The 27,885-nt window shown below is 35.5% G+C and overlaps 1 protein-coding gene across 1 annotated transcript; it reads left to right on the top strand.

Moving 5' to 3' along the window:
- Positions 1–2,120: 2,120 nt before the first annotated feature.
- LOC115417157 (uncharacterized) lies at positions 2,121–25,728 on the top strand. The gene is made up of 13 exons (XM_030131165.1): positions 2,121–2,256; positions 4,512–4,714; positions 7,339–7,467; positions 11,637–11,748; positions 12,012–12,198; positions 14,250–14,391; positions 14,528–14,683; positions 15,507–15,562; positions 17,955–18,130; positions 18,238–18,638; positions 19,295–19,391; positions 21,736–21,967; positions 25,065–25,728. The coding sequence occupies exons 1-13, from the start codon at positions 2,134–2,136 to the stop codon at positions 25,280–25,282; spliced, it is 2,232 nt and encodes a 743-aa protein (XP_029987025.1). The 5' UTR covers positions 2,121–2,133; the 3' UTR covers positions 25,283–25,728.
- The last annotated feature ends 2,157 nt before the right edge of the window (positions 25,729–27,885 follow it).

Genomic DNA, 27,885 nt, shown 5'->3' with positions numbered 1-27,885 from the left:
GAATGCTGCTGCTCGAGTCCTGACTAGAACCAGGAAGTACGACCATATTAGTCCTGTGCTCAGGTCTCTGCACTGGCTTCCTGTGGCTCAGAGAATAGACTTTAAAACAGCTCTGCTCGTTTATAAGTTTCTCCATGGTATAGCACCAAAGGACATCTGTGACATGTTGGTCCCATATGAACCATCTCGGACCCTGAGAACCTCAGGGACTGGTCTTTTGCTGGTGCCCAGAGTCAGGACTAAACAGGTGAAGCTGTGTTTCAGTTCTATGCAGCTAAACTCTGGAACAGTCTTCCTGATGATGTGAGACCAGCCTCTACTGTAACAATGTTTCAGTCTAGGCTGAAAACAGCTCTGTTCAACTGTGCATATGACAACTGAAAGGGTCTATCTGCACTCTGACCTTTTACTTTGTTTTAATTGATTATTATTTATGTTTTATTGATTATGTTTTAATTGTAATTGTGTGTTTTTACCTGTCTATTTTCCTTTTTTTTTTTAAAGCATTGTGAATTGCCCTGTGTATGAATGTGCTATACAAATAAATCTGCCTTGTCTTGCCTATATTCTAAAATGCAAGAAAAACTAAAATGGTGATTTACTTGTTAATTTGAGCCATTATTTGTGCAACACACTTAACAAAACAGTGATGAAATCAGACTGACAAATAAATCAGATGTACAAGTAACACTAGTGACAGCCACACTTAGCAGGTTATTAACCCATAAAGACCCAAACATCCATCACCAATGAAAAATAATCTAATCTAATAATCTAAAAAAAAATAATCTACTTAGCTATACCAGTTCCTTACATTTGTTATTCTATATTTGCCTTATATTTCACATGATGCTCGGGCATATGTACGCACATTTGGTTGCGACCCTGACTAAAACCTGGTCGTCTCTGCTCCTGTTTGGTTGCAGTGGTGGCTGGTCTGTTAAAGTGCATCACAGGCCCATACCTAATCACAGCGCTTTGATTCCAACTTGATGTTTTTTGCTACATGTCATTTCCCTATTCTTTCCTCCTCATCATTTCCTGACTTTATAAAACAAAGTCAAAATATGCCAAAAAAAAAAAATAAAAAAAATTAAAATTAAAATAAATTAAAAATTAAAATTATTAAAATTAAAAATTTTCATGAACACACAAATCCACTATTTTTACAATCTAAAACTTTAAAACTCATTGACCTTGTGGAGTTCAAAACTATTCAAATAATGTATAATGCAAAGAATAACTTACTGTTGGGCAATATTCAAGAAATGTTTTGTGAAAGAGAGGGAGTCTATGATTTACGGGGAAAATTTAATTTAAAGATTCATAAAATACGCACTACGTTAAAAAGTTTCAGTATTACCATCTGTGGAGTAAAATTGTGGAACAAATTGTGTGTGGAGATACAACAAATATCAAACATAATTCAGCTTAAAAAAAGATATAAAGAATTGATTCTTGAGAGGTACAATATTTTAATAATGACAATGAGGCCTGTTTGTTTCTGGATGATGTTGTACTGATAAATATGCTGTAATTATTGAAGAAAATGGTTGAATTGTTGAGTCTGTTTGTATGACTGCACTGCCATGAACATTTTGTTGTGTATAATTCAGTTACTGCATTATGTATTTGTTGTGGTTGGATGCTAAAATTAGGAAAATAGTATTGTTTGATTCTTGTATTAGGTTAGTGATAAAGGTGTAAAAGCACTGAGGGGTAGGATTAAATAAGTTCATGCTTCTTCCTACCCCTTTTCGACCATGCAAAATTCAGACCTGTTTGTGTTTGAAGAAAGATTCTGTTCATTTACATTTTATTTTGTTTTTGTCTTAATTTGGTTCGTTTTGTTTTATTTTGTTTCTTTCCATGTTCGAAATCAATCAATTCAATCAAATTAAATCGAATCAAATAAAGGTTCAATAGATTAAAAAAAAAATAGCAATAATGAATGTGTTGAAGTCATATTCACATGTGCTTATTTTTAGAAAAACAAAACAAAACAAAACAAAAAAAACACTTATAATCCAGATCAGATCTGGTTGGTCCTGTTTAGTGAATTCCAAGCAAGCCACCTGTAAGACTGAAACTGAGAGAACAAGCTTCTATCACGAACAGTTTTCCTCAGACATCATGGAGGCAGGTACGGTCCTGCTGATCCTGGTTGCACTTTTTGGTGTAGCTGCTGCTCAGGACTTTTATGGAGACAGCATCAGTTTTATGCCTCTGAAGAAGAAGCAGGATGGGACGATTCAGGTACAGCACTCATTTATTATTATCATTAAATTAATTAAGAGAAAAAACTGAACAGGGGATTTGTCGCTTATGAGAAACACCATCGTCTGTCATGCTGGATTTTATTTGTTAACTCTTATCACCATGAATAAAATCCTGCCTTCAGTGCATTTCACAGTACAGTTACCGTTAAACAAACCTGCCTCTTAAAATATCCAAACAGAAGCCGATAAGATCCTATAACTGCTACATTAGAACAGATGATCTTTGTTGTCATTGTAACAAGTACAATGAATTTAAAAGTATCATTCAACATGTGCATCAATTATATACAAATACAAATAAAAGCAGCTAAAGTAAAAAAAAAAATATTCCAAAAAAACACTTGTCCACATTGTGATTACGCCATTAAGGAAGATGATTTTGTTTTATAAAATGTCATACCATCCATGGGTGTTCAGCAGTCCTGTAGTGACACTCAAGGTTCCTGGCTTTTTTCCAATGAGGAACTGGAATCCGTGACTCTTTGCTGTGGTTGAATGATCTGTTTAGTCTTCATGATCTGGTGCTTATCATTCATTTTATACTGACTTTATAGAGAGTAAAAAGTGTGAGAAATTTACCAAACACTGTACAACAAAACAATAAGATTTACGAATGTGTGAATTGGTTTTTGGAATTGTAATTTAGGTGTTGACAAATGCACACTTTGCAGTTTCAGTGAATATGTGGTTATCTATTCATCCCAGTACCACCATGATCATTTTAGCGCAGAGGGTTTAACAACTTGTTCGCACCCTCAGTCCGTTGATCCTCAGTTCTACTTAGGATGAATCCTCAAAAACCCCTTTAATGAGGGATAAAGAAATAATTAAACCTGCATATACAGTATATACAGGGTGTCCCAAAAAATGTATACACATTTTAAATAACTGTAAAGCAGGTGTTGATTAAAAGTAATTTAATTTTCAAAATGTAATAGAATTTACAAACGTCCTTTTATTGTTTTGTCACTGCCTGTTCGCAAACTGATGTCCGTTCTGGTCCAGACACTGCTGATAATACCAAGCAATGGAATCGCACACATCACCAAACAGTTCCCTTGGTATTTGTGTGCATTCACGTTCAATGGCTGCACTCAGTTCAGTTCAGTTCACACTGTTGCAGGTCTCATAGCGAGAATTTGTCTTTTAGGGATCCCCATAAAAAAAAGGTCTGGTGAATGCGGAGGGTATTCAACGAAACCCCTCTGTCCAATCCACCTGTTAGGCAAGTTCACCAAACCTCACACCACTAGACTTAATAAATAGCAATTTACTTTTTAAATTTTTTATTTTAAATTATACATTTACATAAACATGTACTTAGACGTAAGGAACCACACAGACACAATACAAAAAAAAGAAAAATAATAATTATACAACAAACCTATAAACCTATTAAACAGAAAAAACAAAAACAAAAAACACAGCAGCATAATCGTTCTTGACCCTACAAAAATTGACTATCCTCTCAATCTATCAGACGGAGGGGGTATTTGTGTGGGTATTGCAGTCCATAAACAACATCACTTATGATACAGTGAAAATGAAAAGGAAACTTAACATACTTTCAGTGTTCGCCTCTGGACTTCTACACCTCTCATATACAATGGATTTTACACAAAATTTTCACAACTTCTGTATCCACTGGGCCCCCTCCACTGCTCTATGGGCACCCACAAATACTGAGCCCCATGAATTCATTTATTATTTATAACCTTTATTTAACCAGGAAAAAAGCTCATTGAGATTAAAAATCTCTTTTTCAAGAGTGTCCTGGCCAAGACAGCAGCAGCAGCAGAAGTTACACAAAATGGAAATCTCAGTCATACATCCACACAAACACAATGAAAGTCAGTGCTAAAAAGAAACTTAAAACTGATAAGAACATACATATAAAAAAATCACCATTATTTTAAAAGGTACTAAAAGTATAACAACAATGTTCCTTAAAAGCACCTCAAAGCCAAACCCAATTCAATCAATTACAAAAATATATACATCCACATTTGGCCTTTTCCCATTGATTTAAAATGACTTTGAATGTATTAAAAGAGTCCAGTTCCTTCAGTTTAATGTCCGTCTGTAGGTTATTCCAGGCAGTGGGAGCAGAATATTTAAAAGCTTTCTTTCCCAGTTCTGTTCTGACTTTTGGAACCCATAAAGATAACAAATCCTGAGACTATTTATTTGTTTGTCTTGTTTACCAGTGCTATATTGTCTCAAACCCTGCAGGTAACTTTCTACAACAGAGAAAATGGCAGGACTAACTGTCCAAACCAGGTCAACTACACATGTGACAGCGGTGCTTGTACCAGCATTAAAGAAGGACTGAACCTCCAAACTGACCACGACAACACAGGGCAAAACAGGTGGTGTCAGTCAGAGGGAAAGACAACAGTGACTGTCTCAACTAACAAAACCTCCTTTTCTCTGAGGTAAGACAAGCTCACAAGTGTGCACCTTGATTGAACTGGAAATAATTAGGCATACTGACAGCGGTAATTTAGATGTTGTGAACTGATGGAGATCATTCTACATACAAAAGAGAATGGAATGGAAGTCACAAACTGTAGTATAATTTAGGAACTCTCCCTTCTGACTGATTGGGTTGAATAATTCTTAAGCTACAGAGGCAAGGCAAGTTTATCTATAGAGTGTATTTAAAGGGGTCATATTTTGCTAAACCCACTTATATTAGTCTTTGGTTCATTTATTTGTGTATTTGGACCCTAATAGGTCATAAAGTTTGAATTTGAACCCTCCAGGTGCTGCAAAGCTATCTTTATATTAATTCTGGCAAAAATCGAATGGATTTCTACAACCTGTTTTAATTCCTGAATAATTTGTTATGTTTTATAACTAGTTACATCACAACATTTGCACATATAAGGTCAAGACTTCTGATAAACATTTCTCTGAGTACGACATAATTGTTTGTCAGCAGCAGCGGTTGTAGTAAAAACTGAAAATATGTCTAAACTTCGAACTGATTACATAAAATGTCAGTTGTTGGTTGTATTAACAAAAACAAGTGGCTGAACAAGGCAGAGCAGCACAGTCAACAACCTGGAGGGGGTGGGGTCATTTGCATTTGAAGGGCCAGCGCTCAAAACCTCTTTCCGGTGTCATTAGTCAGAAATAGGGTTGAAGATGGACCTGTGGAATTGAATTAATGAAGAATTCAGATCCCAAAATAGCATTTACAGTTTATGTCAACCACAGGGAAATGTTTTAAAATGCAGAATTCCATTCAAAAAAGCTAAATATCACTCCTTTAATACATAATGGCAATGTAATGTGCTTTACGTTAATAAATGGAACGGCCATAGGAAATAAAATCAGATTGCTTGAATATCAGCCCTTTAACCCATAAAGACCCAAACATCGACTAATGTAAACTGTTTAATACCTGTTGATCCACTAATCCTATCAGTATGTGTAAATAATTGGTGTAAAATACAGTTCATCATCTTTTCATGGTAAACAGATATGACCCATTTGGGTGTTCAGAGGCTCCGTAGTTACCGTGGAAACACAGTCATCTTCTACAACATTGATTCACCAGTAAAACCCATGGAGTTGGATCAAAAACAGTGGATGGAGACACTTGTTTTTTGATCAGCTATTGATATCTTTGCTGAAAAAGTCAATTTTTCTTTGGTTTTCTCTATTTTTTAATGTAATCGCCCTTAACTTTAATTTGAGCTATTGTGACCATCTGTGTAAAGCGTAAATTAAATACAGGAAAATACAAGATTTTCACTGAAAAATGAAAAATATGGAGGATAATCTTAGAATAAATGGTGATAAATCCCTTTGAAAAGGTTAAATGGAGAGAAAAATTAATCTGGGAACTGCCACAAAACTAGAAATCGGTCTTTATGGGTCAAAATTGTTCTTGAATTCAATGGATTCAATTCAAATGAATTCTGACAAAATTTCTAGAGGAGTATTTTCACCATAGTATTTTTACTTACCTACACATTTCTTGCTCTGGCAGATCTGTCTGACACTAGTGCTTCCTATTCAAACTCATTTCCACTGAGTCTAACACAGACTGTACCCATCTCAATTTATCTGATCTGAGGTGAGTCAGACGTATTTTAGTGCAATGATGGGCCTCCACCTGTGAAAGCTGCGCTGGCTTTTGTCCATGACTGTTGCTCTGATTGGATGTAGGTCTATTCAGTCACAACCAGAGACATTTTATCTTGGACTTTTGATGACATCCCTTAGAAATCAGAAATAAACCGAAAAGGCCCAGACGCCAGAATGCCAGGTCAACAAGGTCCTGATCCAAAGCTCCTCCCACAGGCATCATGATACATCATTAACCCAGAAAGACCCAGTGTTACTTTTCTGGCAGTTGCCAAATGGATTTTTCTTTCTATTTAACCTTTCTTAAGTGATTTATCACCATTTATTATAATATTATACCTCTGCATTTTGCATTTTCACTGTAAATTATGCATTTTCCTATATTTAAATTGTATGTTCATGAAAACTCAGTAAATTCAAAGGTTGTTATATCAAAACTTTGTATCAAAATGTAAGAAAAAGGAACTTTTTCAGCAAATATATCATTAATTGAACATAAAATAAGTGTGTCCATTCACTGTCACTGATCCAACTCCATGGGTTTTACTGGTGAATCAATAGTGGGGAGGATGGCGGTGTTTCCATGGTAACTACGAAGCCTCTGAACATCCAAATGGGTCATATCAGATGACCATGAAAAGATTACAATTTTACATATTTTACACCAATTATTTGCATGGATTGACAGGATTAGTGGATCAATAGGTAATGAACATGTTAGATCAGTAGATGGTTTTGGTCATCAGTGGATGTTTGGGTCTTTATGGGTTAATATACAGTATTTATGAGTAAATACATGAGCTTATTTGATGTCATATAAATGCTTGTCAGTTTTTCCCCCTTCTTTTGATGGGTATTTGGTAGATTATGTAAAATAGTGAATGTGTAAACATTGTATTATTATGAAGACTAATTTAAAAGTCAATTTTAATCAAAAAACTTTACATTTTCTCCGTCTCAGTGACTCTGGCTGCTGCTGGTTATCTGGAACAAAAACATGGACGACACATGCAGAGTTGGATGTGGGAACACGTTCTGACACACATGGCCTCAACAGCTGCCCTGTTACCACGACGGTGGCTGCATTAAGGTACTTATTTCAGTGTTTGAGAGCTTGGAAATGTGACTTTTTACATATTAACAACAATTTTGACATGCAAAATAAACCAGCACCTTTGAGATACAATTGGATATTATTTGGTAAATTCAAAACAAAATCGTCTGTGATCTCTGATTGATAAATTATTTCATATTGACAGTGATTTTAAATAGACTCTAAATCTGTGTTGACATTCATTTTTATTTATATCCACAAATAATTATATACTGTGACCATAATAAGCTATTGTCACCCAATCAGCTTGAAAATTAAATGTGCATTTACTTTGCTCAGCGTCACTGTTTAAATTAATAAAAAAGTGAGTGCCTGAATATACAGTCACGGAAAAAATTATTAGACCATCAAAAATCATCAAAAACAATGGTTATGCAATCAAGTGCTAACTCCTGTGTGCATCATGTGACTAAAACAGACAGAAAAGAAAACATGGAATGCCTAAAAGCACTGTTTTTGTCAGTACAATGCCATAGATATTGATGTAAGAACTTAAATGATTTTGGTTATTATCAAGAAAACATGGAAAATGACTAGATATCAGCTCTGAAATTAAACTCTTATGAGCTATTTTTGTTGTTATCATTATATTTATCCAAACAAATGTACCTTTAGTTGGACCAGGTATTAAAATGAACAAGAAATTGAAGAAAACAAGGGGCGGTCGAATAATTTTTTCCACAACTGTATATATAGTCAATGGAGCTAATTTCCTGCCAAAAGAACCAGAAAGTGCCAATCAAATAAATACTCAGCATCTTTCTAATACATTAGTCTTCAGAAACAACTGCCATGTCTTAAATGTACAAATATATGCCCTCATGTGCCAAGTTCTCGGGCAGCCTTTAGGTATGTTGTTTTTGCAGGGTTGAAATGGGAGTGTGTCTTTATTTCTCTCAAGAAATATGCAGGAAATATGTGCACAGTATTGAAACATACACACACACACACACACACACACACACACACACACACACACACACACACACACACACAAAATTAGACTCTCTTGGGTTGATTGTCTGGATGTTTTCTTAAAGAAGCTTGTGTTTTATTACAAACTTTCAGAAAGTCCCAGATTCAGATTTTTTCTGAAATGCAGGGCTGTACGTATGCAATTCTCAGTTGTAATAATATACTGTAAATATGTAAACAGTATTAAAAACAAAAGCATTTCAAAAACAACAGAAAGCTGTTTAGTGTGTGTGTGTGTGTGTGTGTGTGTGTGTGTGTGTGTGTGTGTGTGTAGGTGTGTGTGTGTGTGTGTGTGTGTGTGTGTGTGAGACATAACTTTTGGCCAATCTGATTTTGGCAGACAGACTGCAAAAGATGCCTTCAAATGTGCTCACAGCACCACCTGCTGTTGTGAAGAGCAAAGTGTTCAATTATGAACCCTTTCTAGTGTTGTGGAAATGTTCAACTGATAACCCACACACAAAGAGGAGGAGAGAAAGTTAGAGTTAAAATAAATAAATGCATTTATTGAGAAGTCAATCACAGAGAAACTCTGTAAGTGAAGTCTGATTAACCATGAAAATATTAAAGATTATATAGACCAAAAATCCAACCCCCCAATGGTGACACCCAAATGACAACCCCATATGTAAATCATACCACTCCATACCAGTCCTTCCGGTTCCGGGGGGGAAGAGGCCATATTGGCCTCTTACCCTTACCTTGTTTAAGTAATATCTAGCATGCAGGCGCCATCACATATCCAAACATTTAGGTGTTTGGGTTTTAACTCAAGGTAAGAACTCTGTTCCCGAGTCGGGGGTGTTACAGAGTGGTAACCATCACACATAAGCATATGCATGAAGAATGACTCAGCATTAAAAGAAGATGTACTAACAGTATAAAATATTAAAAGTATAAAATATAAAGAGTATAAAATATAAAAAGTAAATTTTTCCACCACACTAGTTCACTCATAGAAATACTGTAAAATTCAACATTTCAACTTTAGTGTGTCATTGCAGGACATTACAAGACTTCATTACTTTTGTGAAATTTTTCAAAATTTGTTATTGTTCTGAAACCAGAAGAGATTTGTGGTCTTCTGCTTTTCTCTTCTTGGAAAAGTACCATATGAGGACAGCCATAACCAGTAGTGAAAATACAAATGCAGTATCAAAGATCACAGTGCTGACGTTGGTGGCGATCATGTCAAGGATGTCCCAGTGTCTTCTGTCCACAGTAAGACGTGTAGGCAGTTCAAATTGTGATGGAGTGGGCACTGAAAGACAATAACACATATTTCTGATTAGTAGAAAAGAAAAGAAGATATACCTACATAGTAATTCTAGTTCCATTGATCCTCACACCAGGCTACATCAAACCAAGTGAGGAATCTCCTTACAACTGACAGCAGTATTAAAGACAGATATTTAGGAGTCATTTGTGTTTTCTATTCTTTGTTGCTATTCTTGAACTTTGACAGGAATCATCTTATCAGTCTCTGTCTTCATGAGTAATATTGTAGAGAGCCTTCAGATTGTTGTTTTTAATCAGGCTGATCAGTATGTATGAGGAAACACAGGCAGGCAGCATTCAGATAGTCATCAACGTTACAGATTACAAGAAAAGAAAAAAAGTGAAAGTGTTTTGCTTGTTTGTTTTTTTTTATTTCAACTTGTGTTTCAATTCATTCCAGTTTTGTTCAGAAAATCAGCAACTTTTGTTCAACCCTTTATAGCAGTGTTTTTCCACCTTGGGGTCGGGACCCTACGTGGGATCGCCTGAAATTTCTAGTAACTGATTAAAAAAAAAAAAAAAAAAAGTAAAAAAACATGACAAACTCAAAGTCTGAAACTGAAGCACTGTGGTACTGTTTATCTATCAAATGTTCATTGTGGTCGGTTTCAGATGCTGCAGCTCTTTCATAATTCATAGTTTGAGTTATTATTTGTTCAGTATTAATTGTCAGCCTTGTAAATTCAAACTGGACTGACTGTACATATCCTGACCAAGAAAAATAAAATTCTCACTTTGTGCAGTAATCTACACCTGGCTTTTCTGCCTCCGTCCAGAATAATATACATTATATAGACTAAAAATCGTCTAAAATTAACGTTTATTTGCAACATAGTATAGAAAACTATTAGATGATCAAAAACAAATTAATTTTAGTAAAAAAAAAAAAAAAGGCTCTGTTTTGAATGTTCGGTGTCACCAGAAATTTGTGATGTTAAAATGGGGTCACGAGCCAAAAAAGGTTGGGAACCACTGAATTATAGGACATGGAAAGAAATACTGTGAGATTCCAAATGTCAACCTTAGTGTGTTATTGGAGGACATAAAAAAAAAACTTTATTACCTTTGTGAAAATTTTCAAAAGTTGTTATTGTTATGTAGAATATCAAAGTCAGTGAAGTTACCATATTTGGTTCCTTACCTGTAAGTGGCAAAAAAAACAAAAATCCTAGAAGTAAATATATAAAATAGGGTCAAAACACAGTAATGTCCCGTCAGAGAGCGAACTTTAATTGATTACCATTCCAACATTTATTTCAATATAAAGTATCTCCTTGTTTTGGATAATCCTTTATGGTCCAACTAAAGCAAAAATGAATTTAACAGTAAAAATGTGGGTCATTTAGCGACACTTTTCTGTCAAATTGTCTCTAAAATGTCCTGTCAGAGAAATTTCAAATACTGTGTTTTGACCCAATACAAGAAAAACACATGTAAGGTGAAAGGAACATGTATTTTAGAACATTAGAACTTCATTTTAAGAGCATTCCAACATCATAAGTGCTGATCCAGACCCCTGTCCACATCCACATTATCCCTTTGAACATCATCCCTTACATTAGTACCATTACTACATGGTGCCTAACAAAGCAGGTACACTCACTGTACATGCAGAGGTGGACCTTACAGACCCTGTAGACCACTTTGGACTTGAGATTGTGGACTCACTATCCTCACTGGAACTGTTGCTGTCACGTAATGTGTGTGGAAATGACCAAAAATAGTCACCAACCTATTTATTAAACACCCTCCGTTTGATCAGATAGAAAATGAGGAAAAATAAAGGATGACACTACTGACAGTTCTCTGACATTTGTGTTTTAATGCATGATTGTAAATGTGAGAGTGTTTAAGGGTCATGTGATCTTGTTCATGTGTTTGTTTTCATGCAGGGTGCCTCAGAACTGTTTTTCAAGACTTCATTTACTGGCTCATGATCCAGACGGAGATGATGTGAAATGTCGCTTTGCTGGTAACAGTCCTGCAAACTTCACTCTAGATGAGGTTAATACAGCTCCATATACAATATATTTAACACGTTTGTCATAATTTAACTTAATCCAGTTTGCTTGTCACTGGTATTTTTGTACTGATTTTTTTTCTTTACACTGAACTGTATGTTTTTCACTTATTAGTGGACATTAACTGTTCTTTAATTTAGATTAGAAATGTCATAAAGCTATAACTCCTTGAATAAAAGGGAATATCTAAGAAAATAAACCCTTTAAAATGAATGTATCTTCATTTAACTCTCCATTTCCACACAGACTAAATGCATGCTGACCAAAGACGGTGATGTAAGCGTTGGTGTCCATGTGTTTGAGCTGATGTTGGAGGACTTTCCCACCAAAAACATCACTCTGTCATACCAAGATGGGAGCTCAGTGTTCCACGATGCGTCCGATGTGAATTCAAATCCTCTGTGCAGTGTGAAGCTGCAGTTCTCACTGGAGGGTAAATCATATCAGTGCTCTTCAGTGGTGTCTGTCTCATTTGTCTTTTGTCCAAAAAATGTTACTGTTGGTAAAGAAAAGTATTTGCACTTTCAACAGATGTTTCATTTAATTATTTTTATGTATGTATGTATGTATGTATGTATGTATGTATGTATATATCTATCTATCTATCTATATCTATCTATCTATCTATCTATCTATCTATCTATCTATCTATCTATCTATCTATCTATCTATCTATCTATCTATATATATATATATATATATATATATATATATATATATATATATATATATGTATATATACATAATTTCTGAATTTTCCTGCCATTTACTCATGATCTCTAAAAATATGTTAAAGTATTTATGTGAAGTTTATGTTGGAGTAATTTGTACAAGGAGCTGATATTTGTGAAGCTTTATGAAGCTCTGTTGCCTCCACTAACACGATGTTTCGAGATACATTTTCTGTCAAAACTCTTCAAATTCACTCTCGAGTTCTTCAATGCTTCTCTTATGCTTCACCATTGCTGCAACAATGAAAACAGCAAATACTCTTAGCTCAGAAAATCATCAGATGGTCAGCTCCCAGCACAACAGACTCCAACAGAAACTTTGCATATGGGCACAAACATACACAGAATATACACAGAACAATTCACTTCTATTTGAAGAATCATTCAAGATTCTTTATTGTCATCACGTACTTTCAAATGAAACAACATTTTTCTACAGGACCAACATCACACACTAGTCAGTAAATCTTAATTTAAAATGAAAATGACATTAGTGGTAACTATACAATTGTCTATCAATTTGTGGGATGGCTGGGTGGGGTCCCTCATAAATCATGCTGCAGTGTAAAAAAAAAAAAAAAATAGGACCAAGGGTGCTGTGGTCCAATGGCATATTTTTAAAGACATTAATTGACATTCGTTTGAATTTTCAAGGTCACTGGAGGTCAAAGGTCATGGCACCAAATGAAAGCCCATATGTGACTTCCTATCTATTGCCAATAGTAATTATAGCAATATCTTCAACTGTTTTCAAGTTATAGCACTTTGAAATGTGTCCCATTATAAACCAATGGGGATTTTTACAATTCTAAAAATTCATAAAAAATTTTCAAAAATCAGTGTTTGGGAAATTATTTGAACAAACATAGTAGACCTTACCTCAAAGATGTTCCACAACAAATGTCAAGTCATTTTGATAGACAGTTTCATTGAAGAAGATTCTTGAAAAACTGTGTATGGATGGACGACAAACAGGCAACGGATGGACGACAACTGATACCAATAGTCCATCAGACCCTTCAGGCCATTGGACTAAATAAAAAAAAAGTGCACCTCATTCTCAGTATATTATGTTGTATACAATATATATATATATATATATATATATATATATATATATATATATATATATATATATATATATATATATATATATATATATATATATAAAGTTCCTACCAAAACCAAACAAAAAAAAAAAAAATTTTACCCACAAAAAGTAGTTTGCAAATACCAAACATAATGAACAAACTAAAGTATTTTATCTTGAAAATGCCAAATATTCCTATAAAAAAAATCACATATTTTTCATATGTACCACTTTTGAAACAAATACAGCTTGAGTTACAAGAACAATAAAATCACTGTTTTTGCACCATCTTTGCATTATGTTTAAACTGATCATTTTCTCACCCTCCAGAATAAGTGTAGTATTTGCAGGAAATTAGCTCCTAACTCTTGCTTTTGCAATTTTAGTTGCTATTTTACCTTTCTTTTCTGTCACTTATGTGTAAATGTGTTTCCATTCCATTCTATTTGTCCTCCTTTTTTTTTTTTTTTTTTTTTTACAAAGACACTACAAAGACCTGCATTAATGTGACAGATATCACTAGAAGAGATTAATGCCACACAATGAGTTAATGCACAAGGATGAAACCACATAAACTATGTGTGACTCTATACAGTGTTTTAAGATTCAGATAAGTGCATTTGCTGTTGAGTTGCCTTGAAGAACTTGTTGTGTCTGTTTTAGTTCTTCCTCCTCTGGCAAACTGTAAAGCCGGCCATATCCAGCCCATGTTCCTGTCGAAGACTCCTTCACATGGTGACGTTCTTCATGCCTCTGTGGGTCACATGTTCCACCTTCATGCTGAAGCACAAGCTCATCATTCCAGGTATTTTATTCTCCAGGCCCCTGACCAAAGGCATAACTTGGATGAATATGACTTATCATACATGTTTTTTTTTTTTTTTTGGTCCAAAGATAATTATTTTTGTTTTGGCTTTCCCTTTGCGCCTTTTGTCTTGAAGCATACACACCTTCCAGGTCAGTGGTCCTCAGAATATGACCAAGCAGTTCACAGACAAAGCGCATGGAAAAGCAGGGCTGACACTGAGCTGGATGCCACACGAGACCGACGTCTACAGATTTGTCCCTGTTTGTTTCACAGCAGAGACAAATGAAACGTACGTGTATTGTAGTTGAGGCTACATTATATTAACATCATTAGCTTCATAGCATAAGTCATACAATATATGGACAAAAGTATTGGGACACGTTGAATTCAGGTGTTTCTTTTCTTATAGGGGTCTGGAATACAAAACAATAATGACAAATATCGTAATATAGTTTTATATTGTGATAGATATCATATTGATTATTAATATTGATGTTTTTATCTCAAATCAGCATGAACAGAACATCTTACAGCTGCAGCCATGATGTGTCCCAATATTTTTGGCCATATACTTTATAAACATCAATATTTCCTTTTTAAGTTTAATGGGAGATTTTTCTTCCTAAGTAAGATGTGAATAAAGTAGATGGTAAGTTGTGGCAGAAAATTATTATTTACAGTCAGAGCATGAAAAATATTTTGGAAATTTAGAGGAAGAGCACAGAAAGCCATAGTCATGGAAAAATAAAAATCAGTGTTGAAAGAAATAAAGTAAAAACCATCTCTGAGGCATTTTAGAAGCAAAGACAATAATTTAAATAAAACTAACTAATGCAATGCAATGCAATGATATTTATCACAATATAAAACTATATTATGACATGTGTCGCTGTTGTCTTGTATCCCAGACCCCTGTTAGAAAAGAAACACCTGAATTCAATTATGCTTTGAGGACACCTGATAAAGCTTGTCACATGCCAATGAACAATAAGTCAGTTATCTGTGCTGCTTTCTTGTGTTTTTGTTAGATTATGACAGAACAGAGTTTATGTGAAACACTGCTTTTACTTTTGCTCATGTGTTTTTCATGTGTGCTTTGGTGTTTTGTACAGCCAATCAGAGATGAGGTGCGTCATTGTCATGGTGACCAGATCAACCATTGTTCAAGGTTTGTAACATTTAATTTTTTTTTAACTATGTAACGGCAAAATTCTATCACTTGGGTAACTGTTGAAACCATATCACTCATGCAGTTCCTATCTGACCCATTTGTGTAATTCCTAACTGGGCTAACTTACATCACTTGTATAATTCTTACCTAACTTCAAACCTCTGGTTTTACTGAACTCACACAGTCACAACATACAGAGCATTCTACACTATCTGTATCTAATTGTACAGCACATTCTCTGTTATCAAGGACAGTAGCCACTGTGTGCATCAGAGAACACAAAGCATCTCACACTGACGTACATGAGCAGTATCAAACCACCCCATCAGTATTTTCCTCCATATGAAGGGCCTCTGAACCCATTCTGATCCCTCCCACAGAACCCTTCATTACCTCTTGACGTTTGACCAACTGTCACCTGTCTAAGACTGTAATCAGGCTTTTTCATTGTCCTATCTTCTTCTGTATATAATGCTTACTACTCCGTTCTCACTTACCCTCTCCTACGACTTGTTCAGGGGGAGTCCTTCCTAAAGGAAGCAATAAACTCACAACAAAGACCAGTTTTGACTCTTGAGTTCTCAGTTGACAGATTTTCCAACCACAACTCCTAAATATAACATTAACTGTACATTTATCACTATATTACTGGATGGGAGTAACTGATTTGAATAAAACCACGTTAGCAGCTTGTATCCTGTCTCCTTGTCTAAACTTTTCTTCCTGTTTGGTTTGGAAAGAGATGTCATTGTAGGTAATTTTACCATTTTACACAATTCAGACTTTGAACAGGACAGGACACTATCTGTCATATCTCTAAAACTTTCAGTGTGTTTTGAAACTCTAAATCTATATTGTGGTCTATGTGCATATTGTGGTTTGTGATAACACATTATTATGTTATGTGACTGACAAGCAAAGCCACAGCTACATGTGGACCCAACAAGATGACAGTGGCCCTGGATGTAAAAGTGTAAATTAAATATAGGAAAATACCAGATTTTCACTGAAAATGAAAAATATGGAGGATAATATTAGAATAAATGGTAATAAATCCCTTTGGAAAGGTTAAATGGAGAGAAAAATTCATTTGGGAACTGCCACAAAAGTAGAAATGGGTCTTTATGAGTCAAAAGTTTTCTTGGATTCACTGGAAAATTAATTGTGACAAAATTTATAGAGGAGTATTTTCACCATAGTATTTTTACTTACCTACACATTTCTTGCTCTGGCAGATCTGTCTGACACTAGTGCTTCCTATTCAAACTCATTTCCACTGAGTCTAATACAGACTGTACCCATCTCAATTTATCTGATCTGAGGTGAGTCAGACGTGTTTTAGTGCAATGATGGGCCTCCACCTGTGAAAGCTGTGCTGGCTTTTGTCCATGACTGTTGCTCTGATTGGATGTAGGTCTATTCAGTCACAACCGGAGACATTTTATCTTGGACTTTTGATGACATCCCTTAGAAGTCAGCAATAAACTGAAAAGGCCCAGAAGCCAGAGTGCCAGGTCAACAAGGTCCTGATCCAAAGCTCCTCCCACAGGCATCATGATACATCTTTAACCCAGAAAGACCCAGTGTTACTTTTCTGGTAGTTCCCAAATGGATTTTTCTTTCTATTTAGCCTTTCTTAAGTGATTTATCATCATTTATTATAATATTATACATCTGCATTTTGCATTTTTCACTGTAAATTATGTATTTTCCTATATTTAATTTGGATGTTCATGAAAACTCAGTAAATTCAAAGATTATTATTTCAAAACTTTGCACCAAAATGTAAGAAAAAGGAACTTTTTCAGCAAATATATCATTAATTGAACATAAAACAAGTGTGTCCATCCATTGTCACTGATCCAACTCCATGGGTTTTACTGGTGAATCAATGTTGTAGAAGATGGCAGTGTTTCCATGGTAACTACAGAGCCTCTGAACATCCAAATGGGTCATAACTGATGACCACGAAAAGATGACAAACTGCATTTTACACCAATTATTTACATGGATTGTCAGGATCAGTGGCTCAACAGGTATTAAACAGTTTCGATCAGTAGATGATTTTGGTCACCAGTGGATGTTTGGGTCTTTATGGGCTGATATACAGTATTTATGAGTAAATGCATGAGCTTATTTGATGTCATATAAATGCTTGTCAGTTTTCCCCCTTCTACCAAATACCCACTATTTGGTAGATTATGTAAAATCAAACTATAATTTAAACTTTAATTTAACCATTTTACATGATTCAGACTTTGAACAGGACAGGACGCTATCTGTCATATCTCTAAAACTTTCAGTGTGTTTTAAAACTCTAAATTCATATTGTGGTCTATGTGCATATTGTGGTTTGTGATAACACATTATTATGTAATGTGACTGACAGGCAAAGCCTCGGTTACATGTGGACCCAACAAGATGACAGTAGCCCTGGATAAAGCTTCAATGCCTGGCATCGATGAAAACTTCCTGATGCTGAGAGACAAGTCGTGCTCTCTTACCTCGAATGGAACTCACATCATGGGCAGCATGTCATTCAGTACCTGTGGCACAAAACTGGAGGTACTGAAAAAATGTTTTTCCATCCAAATAGGAATATTTCACTAAATATTTCATATTAATTATTGCTGACTGGTGGTTTTCCGTACCTGTGTCTACCTTGATTATAGGATAAAGGAGACTTTATAGTTTTCGAGAACGAGATCGACTCCTTCGAGCTGCCCACTGAAGTAATTACTCGAAGAAAGAAAGTTAAGATTGGATTTTCTTGCCAGTTTCCCAAAACCGTCAGCATCTCCAGTTACTACAACCTCCATAAAACTGATTACATTTTCACCGAGTCCAGCTTTGGCAGCTTTGGCTACGCCTTTGAAATATACCAAGATAACAACTTTACAGATAAAGTGTCAGCTAGTGAGTACCCCGTGGAAGTAAACCTGTTGGAGATGGTTTACTTGGGCATTGAAGCTTCATCTGACGTACCAAATGTGACTCTGTTTGTGGAGTCATGTAAAGCCACTCCTGACGACAACCCTGACAACAGCCTCTCTTACGACCTCATCAAGGATGGGTGAGTCCTGAGATACAGTTTACAGCAGGGGTGTCAAACTCATTTTAGCTCAGAAGCCACATACAGTGAACTATGACCAGTAAAATAATAGCATAATAGTCTATAAATAATGACAATTCCAATTTCTTCTCTTTGTTTTAGAGCAAAAAAGTAAAATTAAATTAAAAAAATATTTACATTGAAAAACTATACTCTCACAAAAACAAAAAAGAAAGTGAATAACCTGAACATCCATTAACAACCTAAAATTTCAAATTTAATTTCAGTGCAATTTTAACCATATAATGCCTCTAATTATCATTTTTACATGTGTATTACAGATCGAAATGGATCTACAAAGGCACAAAAAATTTATTAACAGGCATAATATTGTTCAAATGTTTGAGTTTGGAATTTGAACTTCTTATTTATAGGTTATTATGTTATTATTTTACTGGTTTGACCCACTTGAGATCAAATTAGGATAAAATTAATTTACACCCTTGACTGTTTGACATCTTCAGTCTTTCTCCAAGTCATCATGTGGGTCATAGTGGAACCTTTGGTAGGCCGATTTTAGCCCACAGACCATATGTTTGACACCCTTGGATTACAGTTAGTAGAACTGCAGAACCTGGGCATTAATATAAGGTTAATGTTTATGTTTCTTCCTACAGTTGTATCCAAGATGAAACAGTCAAAGTCCATGGATCTGAACCAACTGCATTCAACTTTGAGGTGCAAGCGTTCAAATTTAACGGAAACTATGACCAGGTAATAATACCACTGAAAACTAAATCCTACCAAGCTTCAGTTTGTGTGATGTCTGGCAGATTAATTCGACATCAATAGGTCAAACTACCATGACTTATAAATAATATTACACTTCCAGAAACAGAAATGATTAACTTGGAAGGAAAAGAGTAGATAAAACATGATATGCTGACTGCATAAGTGAAGTCTGGGACAGATAGTAAAGTTTATTTATCAAACTAAATTGTATTTGTACTTTATGTAAGAATTTTGTCCTTTATTTAAGGATTTTTACCATAAAAAAAAAAAAAAAAAAAAAAAAAAAAAAAAAAAAAAAAAAATATATATATATATATATATATATATATATATATATATATATATATATGTATGTATATATATATATATATATATATACATACATACACACACACACACACACACACACACATATATATATATATATATATATCACAAAACCCACACACAAACAGAGGACGCCATCATCATTGATGACTCTTCTGATGAATGGTTGCCATGACACATCATGTTGTTCCAGTGGTTAGTAGTGCTTTTTCAAGATTCTCTGGTGTTTGAGTGTGCATGTTCTCTCATGTCTGTGTGGGTTCTCTGGGTACTCCAGATACCTCCCACTGTCCAAAGGTTAACTGGTCAGTCTAAATCTCTTGTAGGTGATATGGTATGATTGTTCATCTGTATATGTCAGGCAGGTGCTGTTTCTTAGATAATCCAGGTTCAGTTACTATCTCAGCAAATAAAACCAGAATTGGATCTGGGTTAAATTGTTTGTGTAAAACCTCTGACAGGTTTTCGAAATATTTTTGATATTTTACTCTGGAATGTTCGGGCAGAGTTAATGAAGGTGGCGTCCATTCACATCAATCACATGAGGCATTGACTTTAGGGAAACATCATCTCAGAGGTCATCCTACTATAATGGACGTTCTGTGTCCGACGCGTGTCCCAATGTTGCAACACAGGAGGGTGTACGGGTGCAGTGTCGCTGTTGCACCACGGGAGGGTGCTATCATACCATGGCACCACGGGAACAATGCCGCTAGTCTTTTTAATGCACTCAAGAAAATAAACAATCCTTACGTACCTTTTTTAAATAAAGACCAATTTGTCATACATAGATGGGACAAAAACACATAGAAGTGATATACATTTATATACACTGTGACATGAAAGATGTAACAAGATAAAAAAAAAAACTAAAAGGACAAGAAAACTAATATTAGGATTGCTGAGAAGGAAAATGACTTTATACTTATACTCTTCAACTACATTTCAGAGGTTACTTATTTATTTATTTATTTATTTATTTATTTATTTATTTTACTTCTGCTTGAGTAAAAAATGTCAGCTGCTTATTAATGACCTGCTCACAGCACAAAACTTACTCCAATCTAAATATTCACACACAAATCTTCTATAGTGAATCTTTATGAAGGATTTTTCATTTCATACAGGGCTTTTAATTTTAATGGCGCATTTGTATATTGCAGTATTTTAACTTTTACTAAAAAACCTGAATACGTCTTCCATCACTGAAAAAATCACAGTATCACAGACTCTATTCCTAATGGTGGGCAAAAAAGTAATGGATGATATATCATATGAATTAATAATACATGAACCTTACTTTATATACAGGGTGGGGAAGCAAAATTTACAATGAACATTTAGTTGTTTTTTCTCAGCAGGCACTACGTCAATTATTTTGAAACCAAACATATATTGATGTCATAATCATACCTAACACTATTATCCATACCTTTTCAGAAACTTTTGCCCATATGAGTAATCAGGAAAGCAAACGTCAAAGAGTGTGTGATTTGCTGAATGCACTCGTCACACCAAAGGAGATTTCAAAAATAGTTGGAGTGTCCATAAAGACTGTTTATAATGGAAAGAAGAGAATGACTATGAGCAAAACTATTACGAAAAAGTCTGGAAGATACTATTAAAGAAGAATGGGAGAAGTTGTCACCCGAATATTTGAGGAACACTTGCGCAAGTTTCAGGAACCGTGTGAAGGCAGTTATTGCGAAAGACGGAGGACACATAGAATAAAAACATTTTCTATTATGTAAATTTTCTTGTGGCAAATAAATTCTCATGACTTTCAATAAACTAATTGGTCATACACTGTCTTTCAATCCCTGCCTCAAAATATTGTAAATTTTGCTTCCCCACCCTGTACGTGTACTATAAAACTGTTGATCCAAAGCACAAACGTGATAGTAACTCACTTTGATATTAATGATTAGATCTAAACTTCCAGCACTGTGCTTTACATTAAATACCTTCTGTAATAAATGCTGTCTCTGTCCACCCTCAGGTGTACATTACCTGTGCTGTGATCCTGTGTGAGCAAGGGAATTCCTTTTCCAGATGTGCCCAAGGCTGTGTGAAGTCATCCAGTAGACGCAGACGTAGGCGTGGATTGGCTAAAGAGACCGTTGCCCACTACATTACCCAGGGTCCTTTGCTGTTTATCAAACAGGATGTCCCCAGTGAGGAACTTGATGAAGATGACTTTGTGATGAATAAGTTCAATGACCCGACTACAGGTAAATATATGCATCTCTGCATGAACCATAAGGAGGAGCTAGGATAAACATTGTACATTTTGTTGAGCCATGAATCATTCATCGCATATTTGGACATTTTTTTAGCCTAGTTTAGACCAAAGATATGCAACTCACTACTACTGTTCTGATGTTTTATCAGTCCACATGAATGCAATGAGAAGAGACCGTACTTTGTTTCCATAGTAACTCACTATCAGTAAAGACAGACACAGTGACTAATTCCACTACATGGAACCGGCTTGACTCGACTCAACTCGGGTACCAGGTCCTATTCCTGGAGACCGTTTCCATTACAGGATACTACCGACTTTGCAGTACCTGGACGTCATTGCGATGCGGCGCGTTACTTCCGTGTCGTCTGCTCAGAGAGTTGCTGATAAACTTGTTCATTGCGTGTTGTCTCGTCAAACTCATGCTGAATTTTTACATCGGCCAATCCCCTCCAACCACGGTGTAGTTTTGCAGGCTGTCATCATGTGGATTAACCTACCGCTATATTTACTGTCAACTTCCACATCTGTTTTTTGTAAAACAGTGGGTCACAGAGACAACTCTCTGACCAATCAGTGGTCTGCAGTGTTTACATGGAATGTTTTAGTATCTGTTCCCCAGTCTTGGAACCTTGGAGGTGATACCAAAAAACTATTACCGGGTACCAGATTCCTTTTTCGTAATGGAAATGCAAAAAGGCCGAGTCGAGTCGAGTCGAGTCGAGCCAGTACCCCGTAATGGAAACGTGGCATTAAAGGTGGGGTATGAGAGGTTAGAAAAATGGTTCGAGCAAGCTACATTTTGAAAATACCTATTTCAAAAGTCCAAACCCCTTTCTTCAGACATCCCCTCGAAGCCACGCCCCCAGAGTACTGGCAAGTGCAATGCTTACACCAACAATTTGCCCGGCCCCAGCTCTGGCAGCCCCTGCTCCGGTTACGGCGGCCCCAATCCATGCATACCTCATTCAGTCTCCTCCAACCCCCCCTCTCTTACAGAACAGCCCCAGTTAATACCTATCTGGCAAACATTACATTTCCTAGTGATTTATGTTAGTGACAAAACAGTTTACCAGTGAACTTTCCATCCTAATATAACTAATATAGCCAAGCTCTGGCTCTGTCTTCGTTTCCTGTACAAGTGTTCCAACCCATTAGAACACACGATTCATGCACGAAGAGGGGTACACACAGAGGGGGGAGGGACAAATGGCAGTTGGGCTTGATAGACATGTCACTGTTCAGTCATTTTGATTGGGCGCTCTTAATGATTGGATGGTGTTTTTTCAGTCCCGTCCATTCCACAGGTGACGAAATTTTTTTTATTTTTGTGTTAGAGCATTCAATTAATTGGTTGTAATTGGAGTGTGAAGGGGATTTTAAGCAATATAGTAAAAATGCTCCAGGAAAACATCTCCTACCCTACCTTTAAGTGATTTTTCACCATTTATTATAATATTATCATCTGTATTTTGCATTTTTTGGTGTAAATCATGTATTTTTCCCTATATTTAATTAACTGATCACATAGATGTTCATTAAAGCTCGGAGAAAATCCAAAGGTTATTACATCAAAAACATGGAAAAATTAGGAAAACGTGATTTTTTCAACAAAATATATCATTTATTGAACATAAAAACAAGTGTCTCCATCCACTGTCATTGATCCAAAAAAAAAACATCTTGCACCCCACCTTTATTTACTACAGCTATATTTCCATTCTGATAAGCAGTGATACTACAGACTATAAAAGGAGGATTTACCACTACACTTCATAATAACAGTGGAGCTACAGCCCATAAATACCCATAAAAATATACATTACATAGAGCAACACGTTAACAAACCTCAGGCAATTTGACGATCTGAGTGTGAAACACCATCAGCTGGTTGAAGTTGAGTTACACTGGGCCAGTTCACAAAAACAATCTACAGGGTTATTCAAAAAGAATGAACCTATCTATCTATCTATCTATCTATCTATCTATCTATCTATCTATCTATCTATCTATCTATCTATCTATCTATCTATCTATCTATCTATCTATCTATCTATCTATCTATCTATCTATCTATCTATCTATCTATCTATCTATCTATCTATCTATCTATCCCTCTCTATCTCTGTCTCTCTTTCTCTCTCTCCATCTCCCTCTCTCTCTCTCTCTCTATCTCATCTCTCTATCTATCTCATCTCTCTATATCATCTCTCCATCTCTCTATCTGTCTATCGATCTATCGATCTCTCTCTCTCTCTCTATCTATCTATCTATCTATCTATCTATCTATCTATCTATCTATCTATCTATCTATCTATCTATCTATCTATCTATCTATCTATCTATCTATCTGTCTCTCTCTATCTGTCTCTCTATCTCTCTTTGTTTCACTCTTAGTATTCATCTGTACTGGATAATATTTTCTTATCTAAGAACAAATATTTACTTTGCAAAAAAGTGCGATAACCGCTGAATGCTACAAGCGCTAACAGTAGGTTGTTAGTATTTTAAAGAACTGCATGAACAGATTGTGATGGAACACACAGTGGACACATTTGACTGAATGTATGATATTTAATCATCATGTAAATAATATGCAAAATGTTTCTTTTTGAACTTGTCCGATGAACAAATAAGTGATCCTTTGGAGTCTGGTGTTATGATATTATACATATTTGTGTTTTCATTCTCATAAGTATCAAAATCATTGTTCATGGATTAAAGTGAATACTATCACTTGGGAAACAATACAAAACCAAATCCAATGCTTATGAGATTTGTCAGATGTATTAACCCTTTATTGGGTAAGTGACTATTTTTGGTAATTTCCTCATACATTCACATTACAAGACAGTGACAGCAACAGTTCCAGTGAGTCAACAACTTCAGGTCCAATGTGGTCTACAGCAAGTGTGTCAAACTCCAGTCCTCGAGGGCCAGTATCCTGCATGTTTTAGACATTTCCCTCTTCCAGCACACCTGGAAGCCATTATATTATTATCAGGCTTTTGCAGAGCTGGATGATGAGCTGATAATTAATTGAACTAGGTGTGATGGAATCAGTAATATGTTTTATTGTCTTTCAGTGCCCACTCCACCACAGTCTGAACTGCCTACTCGTCTTATTGTGGACAGAAGACACTGGGACATCCTTGACATGATCGCCACAAATGTCAGCACTGTGATCTTTGCTACTGCATTTGTACTTTCACTGCTGGTTATGGCTGTTCTCATATGGTACTTTTCCAAGAAGAGAAAAGCAGAAGACCGCAAATCTCTTCTGATTTCAGAGTGGGAAAACTAAACTCTGCTCTATATGCATGACCCACATTTTGGTATACTAGTTATACAGGGGGTCTATAAAGTCTCCTTACAATTTAACACATTTATTACAAAAGCAAATGAATAGACAAATCTGTAGAAATTATTAAAAAATTAAAAGTAGATATTGAAGTTTTTTGCCTCATTCAATCCACCTCTATGTGGACAACATTAGCTGCACAAAGCATATCCAGATGATACTGGATTTGTTTCCATGTTGGCTGTATCATAGACTCATCAATGGTGTAAGTAGTCCCTTCTCCATTGACCCTCAAATTGTGCAAATATAACTGGCACATAAAAATTTTCCTAATGAAAATGACAATTTTGCCAAAACTCATTTTTTGATAAAAAGTTTTTGCACTGGCAAGAGGTGGTTTTTCCGCCATAGCACAAATGGTATATCACACAAAACTGCAATGGAAAGACCTTTTTTTCGCAACTAGAGTCAGGTGAATTAAAAAAACGGATGTTGACATATGTTACAAGAAGCGAAGAAGAAGAAGAAACATGTCCGGTATGAGTGGACACACCAGGAAACCCAATCATTTTTTAATTTAGTATGAGACAGAGGGGTAATATATGATAATAATGAATATATCTGTAAATCAACACCATATTTACGTTTGTTGCCATGTTTATGGAATGACGTCTCAAGTCATCTCGCGATAATAAATAAAGAAATCATTGCATTTGTGATTTAATGGAAAAACCGACATTACACACTTATGTTTTTCGACATTTCGTAAATATCGGTAAAGTTTTGCACAGATGTCCAATGGAAAAGCGACTAGTGATCTTTTCCTTCAGGTAGTTGAGGTCTTGTATATTTGTCCAATACATTACATCTTTAACATAACCCCATAGAAAGAAATCCAGGGTTGTGATATGTGGTGAAGGAGCTGTCCAAGGAATCGAGCCATACCTTCCAATCCACCGGTCTGGAAATGTTTGATTTAGAAACCAACAATATGCAGTCCCCAATGTGGTGGTGCACCGTCTACCTGGAAAATGATGGTTGGTTGAAGGTCATCCAGTTGTGGTGACACATATTCTGACAAAAGGTCAAAGTCAAAATTTGCAGGAATTGAAGTGTTGTTGAAGAAAAATGGACCAATGATTGGATTTCACATGATCCCACAATGTGATTAAAAACATTAACCACTGAGTGCATAGAACAAATTTGATTAACATCTCATCAATTACTTTTGTAATAAATATATTAAATTATAAAGAGACTTTGTGGACACCCTATGTATTAGGATTCTTTAAAGCACTAAAAATTTTTTGGTGTGGCATCTAGTTGGTTGAGTGGCCCATGAAGTGGTTCCTATAAAGCTGTCACACACAAGGAACAGATAAATTGGACAAATATCTTATAAAACACAGTAGAAATAATCTTATTCTAGTACAAATGGGGATAAAACTCATAAGAAAATACCAAGTATTGGCTACCTATGGAAAAATTCCGAGTTTCCATTTCTAATGCGGATACATATGTATGCCTTATGAAACAATCTGTATGAATGTTTAGGTAGGAGGTGGTCAGGACAGTTTATATGATTGATGGTAAATGGTCAAAAGTCTGACTCCATTTTGAAAAACAAAATGACACAGCAAAAATACAATACATGAAGGAACCTAAATATGACTTATGGAGGAGGTGTTTGTGTGACAGTGTGTGAAGTGTTGAAACAGAAGAGTGAGGGGACTGTAATTTCTTGTGTATGGAATTGAGGAAAAATAATGTAAAAATGGGTGAGGAAATACACAACTAGCAAAATAATTCCCAACACACTAATATCTAGCCCTCAGCTTTGGTTCTGGCACACGTTCATAATAATGTTAACATTAACATTAATATTAATGTAATAATGATGCTGAACCGGATCAACTGAACCAACCCCAGATCATTACACTGCCCCTACAGACTTGAACTGTAGGCACAAGGCATGATGGGTAATCACTTCATCCACCTCTTCTCTCACCCTGATGCACCCATCACTTTAGAACAGGGTCAATCTGGACTCATCAGACCACATGACCTTTTCCCACTGAAACACAGTCCAATATTTATGCTCTCTATCAAACTGATGGTTGTTTAAGGAATAGGAAGATACTCACTGTGTCAGTTAGAATTAAAGAACTTGTTGCAGATGAAACATATTAATCAATGCAGTAATTATCCAGTGGAATGCATCTCAATTATCACTTTAGTTAAATTCAGGTGGATAGTGCATAATTTCAAAGCTGTAGTAAAATATAGAGGATATGAAAATACATTTGCATGTCACCAGGACACTACAAGTCAGTTCAAATAAAGGCTCTCCATTATTCAAGAATTTCATAGCACATGCCAGTGGGTCATGCATTTTTCGAATCGAATCGAATTGAATTGAATCCAATCGAATCGAATCAAATTAAATCGAATAGAATAGAATGTGGAGAAATGATGAAGATGCAGAGCCTGACCAAAAAGATTCCCCACCTGGATTTAACTGAGCAAACAGGTAAGATCTATTCATTAAATATTTTAAGCAGTTATTAGAATAGAACAGAACAGAACAGAATAGAATAGAATAGAAT

This window comes from Sphaeramia orbicularis, chromosome 3 (assembly GCF_902148855.1).
Source record: "Sphaeramia orbicularis chromosome 3, fSphaOr1.1, whole genome shotgun sequence".
In the NCBI taxonomy this organism is placed as follows: Eukaryota; Metazoa; Chordata; class Actinopteri; order Kurtiformes; family Apogonidae; genus Sphaeramia; species Sphaeramia orbicularis.
This window is presented reverse-complemented; position numbering and strand designations above follow the sequence as displayed.